Source organism: Antedon mediterranea, chromosome 2 (assembly GCF_964355755.1).
Source record: "Antedon mediterranea chromosome 2, ecAntMedi1.1, whole genome shotgun sequence".
Lineage (NCBI taxonomy): Eukaryota > Metazoa > Echinodermata > Crinoidea > Comatulida > Antedonidae > Antedon > Antedon mediterranea.
The window spans coordinates 9,752,631-9,770,504 of NC_092671.1; the positions used below are offsets into that span (position 1 = coordinate 9,752,631).

Below are 17,874 nucleotides of genomic sequence, written 5' to 3' on the forward strand. Positions count from 1 at the left end.
ATATCTATACAGTTTTTCTATAATAAAAAAAAAGGATCAACCATCGATATCGATGGATCGATCGACGACATCACCATGCCATTTCACTGATTCAATAATATATAGTACTGTATTGAAAATAGCTATGAAATATAAAGCATCTTTCGGTGGTTATTTATTGGACAATCGTACGTGTGTCACAGTGGATGTATTGGAGGCACTAACTCTACACCGGGGGCTTATGATATACCACATTATCGATTAGTTGTTCCAATTTGTACAAAAGAATATAACCATATCTTTATTATTAAAGGTTTTCGGCGTTTTTGTTTGGTCGTAGGGCCACTAACATCACGTCTACCGACACTAAACCTTCACACGATAAAAATCCAAAATTATCGATTAGTTATCAATCAAATCTGTAACTAGAATATGATAATATGTTTATTAATAACAATTGTATCCAAAAACAAATCTATACAATTGTTGTTTTGTTTTTGTCTCTTAACTACTGTTTTTGGCCTACTGTACTTACCTTTCAAATTGTGTTTTTTTTTTAAATCAAAAACATCACGTTCGCTATTCTTCCTGGACAATGTTTGTTATTATGCTGCACAAACAAATAAATAGTTCCACATACCATGTTGGTGATGATGATTTTACTCCAGTAAAAAAGGCAAAAACTTTTAATAATGAAATATTATAATTTAATAACAAAATTTTATTTCTTTTTCAAAACATATCTTATTGGAATCTGTGGCAAGCAAAACAATAGTAATACAATAAATCATGTTATGTTCAGGGAACTAGTCATCAAAAGCGCACTCTGTGTGTGGCATATGTTGTAAAAGTACACATCCGATTCTCCAATCATCCACCAACAAACAAACTTTCAATCCTCAACAAAAATTACAACATGGCGTTTTGCGGTGGAATTGATACACAATTATGGAAAAATGGACCTACACCAGGGGCCTTTTACAATTTTCCAGGTGGGAAAAGTGCCGTGCATGATGATCCTGCTAAATATACATTGTAAGTTGTGTACTATTTTTTTCAAAGTATGCTTTATTGAATTAATATGGTGTTAGGCTAGGCCTAGCACGGTTTAAATTTGTTGAGTGAGTCAGCATTGTTAGTGGGAATCGAAGAGGGAGACGAAAGGTTGCACTAAGGGGAAGACACTTCGTCCACCTGGCCTAGCAGTAGTTAATTTTACAAGAAGGCTCAGCTAGTTGTATGGAAAAGTGTAGTTTAACGCAGTTGATGTGATGATTTAGCCTAGCTTAATATATAAATTATAGGTTGGCCTATTTAATTGTTAGTGGGAATCGAAGAGGGAGACGAAAGGTTGCACAAGGAGAAGGGGAAAGACACTTCGTCCACCTGGCCTAGCAGTAGTTAATTTTACAAGAAGGCTCAGCTAGTTGTATGGAAAAGTGTAGTTTAACGCAGTTGATGTGATGATTTAGCCTAGCTTAATATATAAATTATAGGTTGTCCTATTTAAAAAAAAAATATTACTTATTATTTTTGGGAATTTTGAAGAGAATTGATTTCCGTTTTTAAAATTTTTTTCTATTCAATTTTTTTTCAGATCGCCAATAGTGACCGGCTCATCAGTACTTGGAATGAAGTTCAATGGTGGAGTACTGATAGCAGCTGATATGTTAGGATCCTACGGCTCTTTAGCAAGATTCCGTAACATATCTAGAATCACAACGGTGGGAAACAATACAGTTTTGGGTGCTGGAGGCGATTATGCAGATTTTCAGTACCTGAAGGAGAGACTAGAACAGAATATGTATGTTTATTGTTAAAATAAATATTGAAATACTGATAAAAAATATTAATTACAAACCTTTTCATGTTTACCAACTCATTTAAACTTTGTTTGTTTTAATTACAGCATTTATAATGAATGTTTAAATGACGGTCATGAATACACACCAGCTGCGATATTTTCTTGGCTGACCCGTGTTATGTACTACAGAAGGTCACAGTTCAACCCCTTATGGAATACAGTAATAGTTGGTGGCGTTCACAATGGGGAATCGTAAGTCCTTTTCAAATCGTTAATATACATTACTGTAGAATTTTTAAGTTTGAAAACTTTGATGGTATTGTTCCAACTACAGTATGAACATCAATAATAAAATAAAACCAGTTTTAATTTATTTAATATCCATGACATATGGTTATGCATCCTCTTGTTGAAATAAATGAATGAAAATTTACTGTTTTACAACAGTTTTCTAGGCTATGTTGATAAGATTGGTACAGCATATGAAAGTGACACAGCAGCCTGTGGATTTGGAGCATATATTGCATTGGTAAGTATTGAAATTCTGCCTAAACTCATTTACCGTTGGATTACTTGATTCATTGATCAATTGATTACCTGATTGATCAATTGATTACCTGATTGATCAATTGATTACCTGATTGATTGATCAATTGATTACATGATTGATTGATCAATTGATTACATGATTGATTGATCAATTGTATTAATCTTCATATTGCTCATTTTGTTTAATTCTGTATATTTTGTATAATGTATTTAACTACTCAGTTCGAAATTCAGTTTATACTGCCATGAATTGTTTTATGTATATACTTTTTGATGAATAAAAGATACCGAAAAGATACCGAATTGATTACCTGATTGATTGATCAATTGATTACATGATTGATTGATAGATTGATCAATTGATTACATGATTGATTGATCAATTGATTGCCTAATTAATTGATTACCTGATTGATTGATCAATTGATTACCTGATTGGTTGATTAATTGATTACCTGATTGATCAATTGATTACCTGATTGATCAATTGGTTACCTGATTGATTGATCAATTGATTGCCTAATTAATTGATTACCTGATTGATTGATCAATTGATTACCTGATTGATCAATTGATTACATGATTGATTGATCAATTGATTGCCTAATTAATTGATTACCTGATTGATTGATCAATTGATTACCTGATTGATCAATTGATTACATGATTGATTGATCAATTGATTGCCTAATTAATTGATTACTTGATTGATTGATCAATTGATTACCTGATTGGTTGATTAATTGATTACCTGATTGATCAATTGATTACCTGATTGATCAATTGGTTACCTGATTGATTATTGCAGTCAAAAGAATCTACAGGGTCAATCAAATGCTACTGTACTGTCTTCTAGATGCTTTAGTCTCTTTAAGCTGGGTGGCATCATACATCTGTCTTACTATTCTAAACAGATACAAGTCTGCCTCTATTGGAATATATTTGATAGTTTTCTGTTTAAATGAAAGGATTATTAAAGAACCAGGCCTGTATTACTGTTATTCTCATACTATGTTCAATTCCTGTTGTTTTGTTTATTTGAGTACGTGCCATAATGTATCTATTGTTTATATAGCCAATGATGCGAGATGCAACTGAGAAAAATCCTAACATGTCTGAGGCAGAAGCAAAAGCAGTCCTAGAAAGATGTTTACGAGTGTTATTCTACAGAGATGCAAGATCATTTAACAAAGTAAGTATTCTGAATAACTAGAAATGGAATAAACAGAATAGAAACAATTTAGGACATATTGCTATTTCTCATTCTACATACACATAAGTGTAAAGCCCTTGGAGCACAAATTAACTGTGCATTTTAGTACAGGATAGAAAATAATGTTAAAAACATTTTCTTTATACTGTGAATTTACCATTGCTGTGTGTAATACTGATAATTAAATTAAGTATTTTAATTTTTTTGCCAATTTGAACACGGAAAGTACTAGGCATAAAAAGGAATCCCCTCCTATGTACACTCTAGTCGCTCGCACTACCTCGGCTATGTTAGCTTATCATAACCCATTTGGAAACAAGCCTTTGGGCTTAAAGGGTTATCACCTGCTTTCCATTTCTTAAATTTAATGTTTGTATTTTTCTATGTATTATAATTTATTTTCATTCATATTTTTACTGTTTTTTAAATTGTACTGTCCTTAGAAAGAAATAAATATTACTTTGTTACTAAAGCGTGGTTCCCACTAGCGACGCAACGCAAGGACGTAACGCAATGCAAGTGAATTGACCAATCACAAGCGATGGCTTATTCGCTTGTGATTGCTAACTGTCGATAACTTCGCTTCTCATCGGTTAAAACGCTTGCGTTGCGTTTACGTCCTTGGGTTACGTTCTAGTGGGAACCAAGCTTTACCCATCCACACAAGAGGATTGCGGTTATTTTCTAAACGATAGAGAAGAGGGTAGCATTTCTTCCTACAGTCCTACTAGCTGTAGAAACTGCTGGCCTTGGACTAGCCTACCTTTTTAAGCCTAGTGAGGGGTAATAATAATAATACAGATTTCTAGAGCGCACTTCGCCACCAAAGGTGCTCAAGGCTACATATGAATCAATTTGTATTATTTTAGTTTGAAATCGCAGTTGTAACAGCTGAGGGCGCAAGGATCGAAAAGCCAGCGTCTGCATCTACAAATTGGGAGATAGCACACATGGTTGAGTACGTTCATTTTCATTAATTTATATTGTAAAATAATTATTTAATCACAAAACTGTACAATAGGCAACTTCTAAACAATACTGTAGAAAAATGTAATCTACATATTTTGGAAAGTATCCATCCATTTTAGTTTAAAATCATTTCAAACTTACTTTAGTTTCTGACTTTAGACTAAAATCATTTAAACACAGTTTTTTAGAAATAATAATAAAATAAAAATAATAAATAAACGTAACAATTAAAGTAAAATGCCAGAAAATGTACATAAATTTAATTATTTATAATGTTCTGGTTTTTTATTTCTCCAGAGGACATGAATGAGTTGAATCACCTGTGAACATTATGTAAATTAGGAGCTAACACTAATCTCAAATAAACTGAAGACCAGCCTAACAAGACCTATATATCTACTGTGAAACAATACAATAGTTCATAAAGTACAGGAATAGAAAATAAACCAATGTTCAAAATACTATAAAGCATTTAGTCTTGTTACTGTTAACTAAAGAGTAGTAAGCATTTATTTCAGGGCGGTAGGCAAAGGAGTAATTTAACAGACCGTGATAAGTTGAACATCACAGTAAAATCTGATTTGTCTCTAGCGAATAAAAGGTTTGCTAATATTTCGTCTATTACCACTTTTTATCAGTCTTTTCTTGTAATGACATTACTTTTGATTGCAATTTATTAGTTTTTGTATTACTCTTTTTAATACATCTCGTAAAAATTTGTCAACCATCCCATGTAACTTAAGTATACAATTAAAAAGAAATGTCAAATTTAGTGTTCTCCCAAAGCAGTTGTTGCCAACAAGATTTACCTGAATAAATTGGCTCCATTTAAAATAGTGTCAAGATATAATATAAAACAGAAACTATTCTAATGGTGGTAGGCTAGGCTTAAACATGAATAAATAAAACAAGAGAAAACATAGGGTATAAAGTACTTATATTCAATTTGATTGATAAAAAGTGCAATTATGCTTTTTTGCATTCGCCCTAGAGTAGATTAGAGTATATAGGCCTACCTCTATCTTATGATTAACTAGAAGTCGGTACCTCGATTGCTTGTCCGGATGTATTTCTACATCATTTAGACAACACATTATTCGCAAATGTAAGTAATCCCAACAACAATAATTACATTAATGTTTGCATAATCTGAACGTTCTCTACTCAAAATTATTCACTGTAAAAAGCAATTTCTATCTGACGATAGCAGCATATAAATTGACGTAAAACAAAAGGCGAGATAAAAGAAAGAGGAAATGTTTGTTAAATCGCGCTCATCTTTTTGTCGTTAACAGCAGTCTTGTGATCATAGTTTAATTCCTATCTTAAGTTAATTACTCCCAAGACATCTCATTTGCATATTTTGTATTCCCTGCATTCATGTTTAATAAATTCAAAATAATCGCGTTCAATGTGTGTACTTCTGTATTAATCTTACTGGAGTAGAAACTTCATTGAGGCTCCTTCCGTGACCAGGGAAGAGTTCACTTTTCTTTGTTGACGAGAAAAAGATACATAGTTTTTTGTTTATGAATGTTGTCTGTGTTCTGTCTCATTTAGGTACTAATATATTTAAATGGTTACCAAACTGACAAGCACCCGCTTCTTTTAGTATACTTTTGAATATTGTAAATGCAATTGTGAATAAACTTGAATTATAACAGTAAACACTACGGCCAATTCCAAATCAGGGGAGACCCTTAAGCTTGGTTCCCACTAGCGTCGCACCGTAACGCAACCTACGCAACGTAAGAAAATTTCCTTCCAATAATTGTGTTTTCCCCCCGCCTGCGTGAAATCAAACCTTCGATGTTTGCAGAAATGTTGCATCGTCGGTTCCTACTTGTGATTACGCAATACGGCACTTTGCGTCAATACGTCGTTGCGTTGCGTTCTAGTGGGAACCACGCTTTGGGGAGAGAGGGCACATTCCCGTGAAACAAATTATTAATACAAGAATTGTAACAAAAAATGTAGATATCGAAAGTCGGTGCCTGTTTCAGTTGAGTTAATAAATCCTACATTTGTCTTCGTTTTGTGTTTATCAAGACAAAAAGCGGTCCATGAAAGTTGTAGAGATTTTTATTTGGAGGGAAACGTTTTATAATTGCATTCGGAAAATGTTGCGAGACTCCCAACATTTTTCTAGGTTCCCATTACTACAGTACCACTTTAGTCTAGTATTTACATCTTTTTTTTTCATTATAAAATATCGAAATTATACTATTTAGTTTAATTCGTTAATAGTTTACATAATTCATCATAACTAATATATCAAAAAAGTGGTCATTAAATATTAATAACGTCATTTACATTCATTTGTCATTAACACCATAAAATCATAATCGCCACATATACTGCAAATAATATGAAAACCATCATTAGCTATGATAGTAACAGTGAAATGTAATTAGTTTACAAATGTATTTTAGATTAGAGTTTTATCTTATTGCAGCTCAGTGTTCTATGGCAACAATAAATGGACTATTGGACACATGTTGCTCTGACCACTTGACGGAAATGACGTAGAAACCTGGCGTATTTACTTCATATAAAATTTCGTAAAGATTGTCCCCGGTAAATACAACGTTTGTCTCCGTTACTGAATGACGTTGCGGTCCTCGAATTGTAACGGACAAATATCCACCTTTTGAAGCTTGCGATGTCTCCACCTACAAAAACAAAATCTCATTTTAATTTCAGTTTATAATATTGTTGGCTTTGATATTCTAAGCATTGTTAATCACGTTGTCTTGGTTACGATTACATTACTTTAGTTGGAGTAATAACATTATTTTAAGCACACGCACTTTATGATAATTTTATTTAAAGATGTATTGTCCCTTGAAACACACAAAAATGAAGGTCAAAATATTCTAAATTTAAATTGGTCATATCAAAGTAATATTAAAGTTATTCACTTTAAGTTGAATATTCGAGCAAAAAACAACAAGTTTACTTAATTAACAGGTAAATTAATTTGATTAGATTCGTCTGGAAAATCGTCAGGAGCGAAAGTAAACAAAGATTTCAAACCATACATTATGCATGATGCTAATTAGGATTGTTTACAACTCGTCACAGTTGAGAAGGTCTTTTCACACAGGTCGCGAAGAAGTTTTATAATTATGCATACAGAGTAGCCAAATAAGCGCGTTGCATTATGAGATATGTTTTGATCGAAAACTTTGACTGGAAGTCAAAGTTATTTTTTGAACCAAAATACGTCTATATTTCAGTTAAATTTTTTTTTTTCAACAAATTTTTGGTGAAAGTTAATAACTATATGATACTTCAAAATGACCCACTTTTTTCGAAATTTTATTTTTATTTTTTTTTTAATTAGTCAAAGGGACAATTTAATATAATGTATACATAATTAAAACATTAAAAACATATATAACTAGTGCAGGTATTGTCAAATACACTGTTTACCATGACTATTTTAAATAATTATACAGTATTATTTTGCACTGATGACAATTACTGTATGTACAGTCTGTTGTAGGCCTACCTGGCAGAGAAGGCCTATTCACTTAGTATTCAATGTGTTTAAATAGCGTGTCAGTTCTTTATGTCCTGATTTTTGTCTTATATGTCGTTCGCTTTATGTATTGTTATTAAACACATGTAATAATTGGTGTTCACGGGCACTAGAGTTAAGCGTGCATTGAACGCTGGTAGTTAACTCCGATTGTGTCTTTGAAAGGACGTACAGTACGCTGGTGGGTTAATAGAACATGTGCACCAACCCTGGAAAGGAAATGCACCGTTTTTCATTGAACACTGGATAGTACAAGCTTGGTTGTCAGGTGGTTTCTGTTTCAGTTTTCTAAACTAGAATTCCCAGAAGAAGACGTACAACTCCCTGATGCCCAAACAAGCATACCTCCTTGTTTTGAAATAGCACTTTCAAACAAATTCTTTAATCAACTTAATTTCAGTCATAAAGTGTACCTCAATTCCAAGCTACAAAAATAAGTTTATTAATAACTAGATTTTGATACTAACCTGAAAGTTATTCTTCATGTTTACATATCCTTCCGTTAGACCAACACCAAATGCTCTGCATCCGGGATACTGTCTTTTAGGGCAACTGAAGTCACTGCTGCTAAACGAACTTGATTCGTCGCAACGTCGACGTAGATTTGGACAATGGCAGCAACTCTCTCTGAAGCTATTTGCAGATCTGCATGACATGGTGTCACAAGCATGAACAGCTCTATACCTATCATTATAACTACTGTTATCACTTCTGGGCAATGAATAGTTTGGGCTATGATGACGTTCAAATTCCTCTTGCATATCAGGACGGTGATTTTGAACATCTTCAAATTCAAGGCCGACATTGTGTATCCACTCTTGAAAAGGATAGACGGGAAGCTGAAAGGAATGATTCTTGTCTGTTTGTGGTACACCTGGTAGGTCTAAGGACATGTCAAGATCAAGAACTGATTCGTCTGTATCTAATGATGACTCATCCGCATCCATATTGCTGATGTCTGCTTCGTTAGATGAGCATACAAGAGGAGAAAATATCGAGACTGGCGACAAACAATCTGTTAGATCCTGATCCGCCTCTATTTTATTAAATACTGAAATTGGTGTATTAATAATACTATTAAAGGTGGTATCAGATGGTGTTTGAATTGTACTTTCAGTAACTAAATCTACAGAAACAGCCTCTGTAAGACTATTTGTAGGCCTATGGTTTTCCCCATTCATTGTCGTGTTTGCAGTGCCATTGATCATCTGTGATGAAGGTAAAGTTCCATTTTCAGAACTGTGAATGTCCTCCACTGAAGTAGTCCGACTTTCACTTTCCACAAAAGAAGCACTGTTTTCTGTTTTTATTTTAACTTCCGTTGCAAGTACATCCATGCTGTTGCTTGTACATTGTGAACCTATAGGCGGTATACCTACAGTCGTCTCCACTAAAACCGAAGAATCTGGACTTTTATTGTTGCCACTTAGTGCATGTTCATCAGAGAACCCGCTGTCAAATGTCGTTTGCCTTAATCCAAGTCTACGCTTTGGTCGTTTCAACCTTTCAACTTCTGGCTTTCTGTGGCCTGGTAGGTCATTGTCATTTGATGGTGAGTAGGTATTTTTTAAAGCCTGGCCATCCTTTGGATGTGTTTCTGAGTTTGGTTGCTTTCCTTCATCAAACGATTGTCTGTGTCTGGACATATAGCCCCAGCCAGTAGCTTTTCTTATTGAGTCCGATGTGCACTGTGTGCCTTTGTCATGAGTAGACTTATTGCGGCTGCTGCGACGTACAAGCCGTGTATTGCTCTGTGTAGCTCGAGTGCTTGATGAACTAGCATTCAATGTCAATTTTTGGTGTGTCTTATTATTCTCCGACTTGCATTCATCTCTTTTAGCATCTGATGGTTCTTTGGATGGAAGCTGAACCATATTGGTTCTTCCAGATTCCGTCTGATCGGTACTTGCTATTACTTTGTTCTCAGAGATGTTTGGTTGAGATATATTATTTTCGTTTGGAATTCCATTTATATTTGTTGTGCTTTCAATTGAATTCGATGATTTTTCAACTGTTTTATTTCCTTGAGCAGCTGCATTCACTAGAGGAGCAGAGGTTCCGATATCGTCTGTTTCAGATAGCGAAGCCGTTTGTACCACTGCTTTAGCATGTTTACAGGGCTTTGAATGTTCCGGATCAGGAAAGTCTTCAGATGGTCTATCACTCACTAGAGGAGGAGAGGTGCCGAAATCGTCTGTTTCAGATAGCGAAGCCGTTTGTACCACTGCTTTAGCATGTTTAGAAGGCCCTGAATGTTCCCGATCAGGAAAGTCTTCAGATGGTCTATCAATCGTAGGTAGCTGCCATGTTGGTCTATAGTGTTTAAATGTTGGAATACTACGTTCAAGGGCGTAATCATCGATCGATATACTGGATTCCAAGGATTTGTCATATTGACTACTTCGGGCATAGGAACATTCAGAATTAGTAGATTTTGAAATAACAATAATCTGATGTCCATTTTCCTTGGGAATCATTTCAATATGGTCGTTAGTTAATAATTTTGTTTCATTTGAAATATATGTCTTTTTGGTCTCGTTTGTTGAACACTGATCCACGTCTTCTGTAGCCATCGTTTGATTTATTTGAATCAAACTAGTAACGGTGCTACCACTAGGTAACTCTTGATTACTTATAGAACACACATTGAGTTGTTGGGTGTTAAGGGATGGGGGAGTGATTTCATCTCTTGTTGTACTTATCTCGTCATTCTTAAAAATACTTTCTGAATCTGGTATTTGTAAGGTACTAATTTTTCCTACACTGGCATCTGTTTTATCCACAACGTCGCACATGTTTCTAGATTTAACTTGAATAATCTCTTTCGTAATTTCATAATAAACTCGACCAATCAGTTGTTTCGATAAACGATCGGCAAATTTGCCATACTTATCTTCGCTGCCTGCTGTCTGTTTACTGCTACGCTTTGGTCCTCCAGCAGAATGGATCGAGTCCTTAGATGAAACAACACTTTTTTGTGCTGATAATGATTTTGAAGCGTACCGTATTTCTTTATCTCCAGAAGGGCACTTAATAATCTTTCTAATTATTTTCCCTCGACGCCCGTTTGTGTTCTTCACACTTTTGCCAAAGATTGAACCACTTCTACTAATAGGGGATTTTACAGAGTTGCGATGATCAGTGGATGACGCTGATTGTGATCTTGGCTGATCTTCCAAATTATCCGACTCAAGATTAGATTGTCTAAACAGAGATTGTCGTCTTCCAGATTTTACTGAAGGGTTGCCTGTGGGTGCTGACGTCATTTTTTGCTTAGGATTGTCTGTGTTAAATGATACCCTTTTAGGCCCGGTTTCAGATTTAGATGCACTGTTCAATATAGGCTCTTTAACAGTGGCACTGAATGGACTATTTTTTATATGTTCTCCACCCCATGTTATATTAATTCCGTAGGTCCCAACATTGCATGGTGTGTATATCACCTGATATTCTCCTTCTTTTATCTCCTCATAATCAAAAAATATAAATCTATTATCTTTGTCTGGTTCGTCTTTTTCACCCGATATTTTTCGTGAGGATGTTTGTGTGCGATCAACCTGAGCGTGATTTATTTTACGTTTGCAGTATTCGCCGTTTGGACCTGAGATTTCAACGTAGATGTTTTTCCAAATAAATGCGTCCGCGTGCACGTTGAATTTTGTGCGTTTTCCTTCAATTGCAACAACAAGTCCACTTCCGGTTGCCCTGCACTCTTTATCGTTTACCTTTAATGTAATCGAAAAATAAAAGAAGTAAAGGTTAGTATTCGATTGATGTTATTTGTGCAGAAATGTTAAATCGAATTGACCCCATACACTGTGTAGATTAAAGATTTAAGAAATTGTCACTGGTCCATTTCAAAAGAATAACAATACACTTTGCTTGGATCAGAATCAGAATAAATGTATTAATCTCCAAGTTTAGAGTTAAAACAATTAAAAAATCAAAATATGGATAATTTAAACAATAAAAATACAATTAATCTACAGTACACATTAAAATGATAGATCTAGGCCTATTTATAGATATAGGCCTATTTATAACTTTTAATTAAATCCATTGTCTTTAAACGTTAATAGCTAACAGGACTACACAATACAAACCTGTATGGTTTCTTCCAATTTTAACATAATTCGTTCTGGTTCTTTCACGGGGATTACACTAGCATACTGTATCATCTGTAAATAACCTATCATTATGTTCTCTTGTATTTTACGTGGGTTGGACATCTGTTCTGGTGTCATCGGCTGTAAAATTGATAGGTGAAAACTATTAAAGAACTTTAAATACACAGCGGAGGCCATGACATTATAACTGCATGATACATTAATTACAAAGCATTAAATATATATCTCAATATGGTTTAACCAGACAAAAGATCCATCCACTCTAACAATAACATCATCACTATACATTATTCAGGCCAAGTACGTCTAATAATATATTTGTTTTTCTGTTGTAAATGTATATGAAATTAAATACATCCTGCATAAATGATATACAAATTGTATGTGACGTAAGAGGTAGACAACGCATTTAAAATGTGTTGTCTGTAAAATATGAACAATAAAGATGAATTAATCAAAACTTTGAATAGGCCATTTTGTAGTTTCAGGATATTCACCTTCTCATTGGAAAACGAACAAAAATAATGATTTTACTTTAAATTATTAAAATGGCCTATTCGTTCAACATAAAAATAGTTTTACATTTTTGTCAAGGGACGTTTTATATCTTTAAAGACGAAGAAAATGATGAAAATGGTGTGACCTTTGTACCTGCGCGTAAAATGTGTAATATATCGATCGATCGTGGATACAAGAAGAACAAGTCTTCTTGGACAAGGACTTGAAATTGGAGGTCCAATGTACAAGTATCACATACATGCCTATTTGTTTTTATTTTGAACTTTGTATTGGAGCTTTCAGATGAATTCTAAGGTGCACTTGTCCTAATATTAATGTTTTATAGACTCACCTCAGCGATACCTAATGCTTTAGCAACTAGACGCATGCCTAGTCGGCAATTATTGGCCATATATTCCGGGTTTAGTAGGTCGTATCTTGGGCAAGTTTCCGGTACCACTGCATCAATAAGAGCGCATATCGCAATTCCATTTGACCAGCAGTTGGAAAAATCATCGATGCAAAACGTAGGTAGTTTATCTGAGATCCAATAGAGAAGTCGCTTTTTTTGACCGGATTCTAAAGAATGATTGAAAAAAAATGATGATTTAGCATCAATTTAGTTAAATGACTATCAACTTTAAGATGAAGACAAGTTTAGACGTAGACATTGGTTATAGGATAATGTTGATGTATTTTGGTGCCGCATTTATCAATATACCGGTGCCGCATTTATAAATATACCGGTGCCGCATTTATTAATATACCGGTGTCGCATTTACCTTTGACAATAGAAACTTACCGCCAATAAAATACAAATGGCAACGTTCAATTAATGATGGTTGGTACTGAATCGTAGCTCCATAGTCATAGCGCTTTAAACGATAAGGCTTTGGTTTCCATAAAGACTTAAAGATACGATATAACCAGTAGAATATGTTGACATAATGCAAAAGGCCCACCAGTAACCATACCAGCCATGTGTACATCTTCTTTAACCCATTCATCAGGTTTGTCTTTATTATCTTTCCAGCATTGATTCCTAAAACAAAAACCGGTAAATCAATCAAATCATTTTTAAAATTAAAAACAAATAGTTACTTCGACAACATTAACAATTAGTAGTAACAATAAATAATAAATAAAGATGAATTTAGATTCTTCCTGTAAATAAAACAAAAAGGTGGGAGCAAGTATAAAAGTAACCGTACCGAGAGACCTTATTGAGACTCTAGATACCGAAGATTATAATCTGACGAAGAGGCTACCAAATATAAATAATATATATAATGCCATAGAACAGCACCAAGATAACAACAATTTAAGCATATCGGAAGAGACTCTTATATCGCGCGTGTTAAACTTTGTGACTACCGTAACTAATGACGTATTTATGGTATTATTTACTATCATTTAAGATAAGAATCTCCTATTGAATAGCTATTTTTAGGGAAAACTGTGTGGATCTCATGGATGTGTAAAATTAGATCTAATGTTTAGATCAATTTTCCATGATTAGGCCTAAATATTGATTTATATTTGAATACGGTACTGTAGTGTGAATGATTAGCAGTGGTGCTGATTACATGAAGAAGCTCCATCCATCAGTCTCGTGGATGATTACATTAAACATGCATGTGTGTTCTTTTATTTGCTTTAATTACCGTCATCTAATACTAAGTTGGAAGCACTCACTACCACACACAATTACAAATGATTGACTTTGTTAATTAGTAAATGTACGTAGCTTAAGTATTAATCAATAGCAACAAAAACACCAAGACTTGTTATTGAACGGATATAAATATGAAGTAGGCCTAGATATATCGCAAAAAAAACTAACAATTCGTTAATTATTGATTCATAAAAGTTAATTTAAGTGTATATGATAATAACATTTGTATAACCTTTCAATACATTTGATTTGCAATATATTAATGTAGTTCCTACTGTATAATTAAATCTATTTAAAACTATACTTTGCTGCTCAGGAGAGTTCACCAATGTGATGCATTTGGCTCAATAGCATGGTGTACTTTAACGCTTACTGTATGTTCAAAATCAGTGTGCTGTTCAATTTAAAACGAAAACTAATTTGGTATATGATAAAAAGAAAATCAAGATTGCATGGGGTCGTGTGGAGGATGTAAATCTTCTCATAACATTTCCCCATAATATGAAACAATTTGACATAATCAGGGCGTGTCCGTAATTCGGTTCATTAATAATTAAGTACCTGCTAATTAGTTTCAACCCTAGTAAGTAAGAAAGAGTTAGGTTATTATCAACACATTCATTAACTTTAAATAGGGCCTATTATATTCATTTTTTGTTATTGTTTTGTTGGAATTTTTTTTTGTTAAAATATTCTTTATTTTCATTTAAAAATCCATTGATTTTAAGACCAAGGCCGTTTAGTTACTGTTGATACGTTTTTAAGTAGCGTTGTTAATTTACGCCTTAGTGTTGAGTATTACATACACCGTTATACTCTTTATTTTGATTCGTACCATGAAATTAATTTTATTTATTTATTTTGTGTGTGTTTCTAAACATTTTTATTTATTTGTATTTGTATTTCACACTAGGCCTACATTCTATATATATATTTCTATGTTTTTGTTATTATTATTTTATGTTTATTGCCAAAATGAATAAAATAAAAAAAATTAAAAAAAATATTATTTTTACATTTATTTTGATTAATTTTTAAGTTAATAATTTTATTTATTCTTGTATGCTGTATTTCACACAACATTTATTTTGTTTCATTTTGAGTTATTAATTGGACGCACCTTTATCATCAAAGTGTGCCACTGTTGTAAAAGTGAAATTTCAAATAAATTATTATTATTATTAATACAGAATTAACAATATGTCATGGGTCTCTCATCACACGCTGGATTAACACGTCATCTTTGTTTAAATAAAGCATTTAATTTGCTAAGCCTCATCCTGGCCACTATACAGATTTATATTAAAGTCATAATATTTACTGTAATTAGCACCACTGGAAAACGTGTTGTGTACCGTACCATGGAGATATATATATTATACCTCCATGACCGTACCAAAGTAATTTTACCATGTCCACTGATGCGCACTATTTGTTAACGAGCATATTGTATAGGCGTTACTAGGGGTACAGTAATATTTGCGCTATATAAATCTATCTATCTACGGTACCTATTAAATCTTCAGACTCTTTATTTAAAATTTAAGTGGATAATTTAGAACAAACCCGCCAACAACCGAAAACTCGAAGTTTACAAATTTATGATGGGACAGTAGCCTATAAGATTGATATATTTAGGATTCTGCACACCAACGTGTTTGATATCCGTGCACAAAGGATGCTTATTAATCATATATTAAGACAACAATTAAGACAAACTTGTTATAAAAACATTAAAAACATAACAAATAATGTCTGTAATTAAGAATAGTTAATTATAATATGGTTATCCAGAGACAGAAAACAGCACCTTCAGTTGCTTGTCTGCTGATATACATTAATTTTACCCTACATGGGTCAGTGTTTATATACAGTACCCTTTGCATGTACTGTTTTTATACAGTAAATAATAATATTCAAGCCACCTACCGTGTAAGGTTGTGTCTGATGAGACAGTGGCCCTTGAGAACTGATCGCCCGACCGTCTCATAATATCTCGCATCGTACACTTTTAGGCCTACACAAAAAAAAAACATTCGAAATAACTTTTTTATTTTTACTATAATAATAGAAAATCAATCGTTTCCCTTTGGCAACTTATATATTCATCACGCCTGCGTCATAATACAGCTAACAATAACATTGATTGATGTGTGGGAATTGAAGTTCAGCTAATAATTGAGATATGTTTGTGTATATAATTGAAATGAAATAAATATGTTATTGCGTCATCATATCTATCATAAGTCCAGCTGTATGTAAATTAATCATAGAGGTAAACAAACGTGTTTACTCTCATTTCTAACCTCTTTTACTGTACACAGTTTGGGACGTCGTTGAATCATTGCAGGTACACAGACAAAATAAGAAAGTGCTCTATTTATAATTCAGCTCAGTTGAATTCGATAAAAAACACTTGATACACTTGTTTACACTATGACGAAAACAAGGACGTACGCAACGCTACTGGTTTAACCAATCATTCCGCAATGAAATCATAGTGTGAACCGAGTTTTAGAATAATACTGCCATGTTAATTGACGCATTGACGGTACAAATTTCGTTTTCGTGTTTCTAATTTTCTCTATTTCTAGTATTTTATAAATAGGCCTACATAATTACTGAGCATTATGTATGATGTATTTGGTAAAATTATTAATTTCCCTTTGGTATAAATGGTTTTTGTTGTACGTCAGATAGGTCTATAATTACATCTACATTACATTACAACACAATAGCATGATGAATAAATGATTATACAAGCTAATGCATACTGAATTAATTACCCTGTATAGGCATAGTAGTAGTAGTCTGGGTTTCAGACGGAGTTTGGACTTAGTATTAGTAAAAAGATAAATATTTTGGCGTTTCATACGTATACTACTTGAGCTTGTATTTGTATTTTAAGACAAAAATTGAAACGTCGACTGGTGGACTAACATAAAAAAGACAACAAAAAACAGACTTGGGGCAAGTCTAAATATTAAGCTAACGCGCGTTTACAAATATATAATATCCTATCAGTATTTGTACGCGCCCGATTTTTCGCACTATTCACTCGAAATGCCATGTCGAAATGTGAGATCATGATGGTGATAAATATAACGATGATAATAATTATTCTCCTGATAAACATTTTTATTTGAACAGAACTCATTCGTAGCAGAGAAGTACTTAGCTTAGTTAAATAATATTGTGGATCTGAGGTTATCGTCATGTGCCATGACAAAAATTATAAAATAATTATAAATTATCCACGTTTTAATATTTTGTTTTAAAAATACAGTTTTTGTATAATATACAGTTATTTCTCGTAAAATCGATAAAATAAAGATTGCTTATTAAACAAAATAATGAAAACATGCCTGAGATTGCTTTTCAGTCCTATTACCACTCAGTCCTGACTATCCTAACAAAGAAAAAGCATTACCTTATTAGCTATACACTGCATCGGCACTAATTGCCATGGCAACCAATATAATAACCGTATGAAAACTAATCGTTGCTCTGTGTTTT

General features: G+C 33.3%; 2 protein-coding genes across 2 annotated transcripts; one reads left to right on the top strand and one right to left on the bottom strand.

Moving 5' to 3' along the window:
- The first annotated feature begins 868 nt into the window (after positions 1–868).
- On the top strand, positions 869–5,926 carry LOC140040331 (proteasome subunit beta type-4-like). Its single transcript, XM_072086189.1, has 7 exons — positions 869–1,014; positions 1,577–1,783; positions 1,889–2,035; positions 2,231–2,312; positions 3,408–3,524; positions 4,415–4,503; positions 4,812–5,926. Exons 1-7 carry the CDS (start codon positions 896–898, stop codon positions 4,822–4,824), a joined length of 774 nt encoding a protein of 257 aa, XP_071942290.1. The 5' UTR covers positions 869–895; the 3' UTR covers positions 4,825–5,926.
- Positions 5,904–15,771, bottom strand: LOC140039258 (uncharacterized). Its single transcript, XM_072084862.1, has 6 exons — positions 15,741–15,771; positions 13,486–13,725; positions 13,036–13,262; positions 12,162–12,305; positions 8,526–11,783; positions 5,904–7,186 (listed from the first exon to the last, which is right to left on the bottom strand). The coding sequence occupies exons 1-6, from the start codon at positions 15,769–15,771 to the stop codon at positions 6,971–6,973; spliced, it is 4,116 nt and encodes a 1,371-aa protein (XP_071940963.1). The 3' UTR covers positions 5,904–6,970.
- Between the last annotated feature and the right edge of the window lie 2,103 nt (positions 15,772–17,874).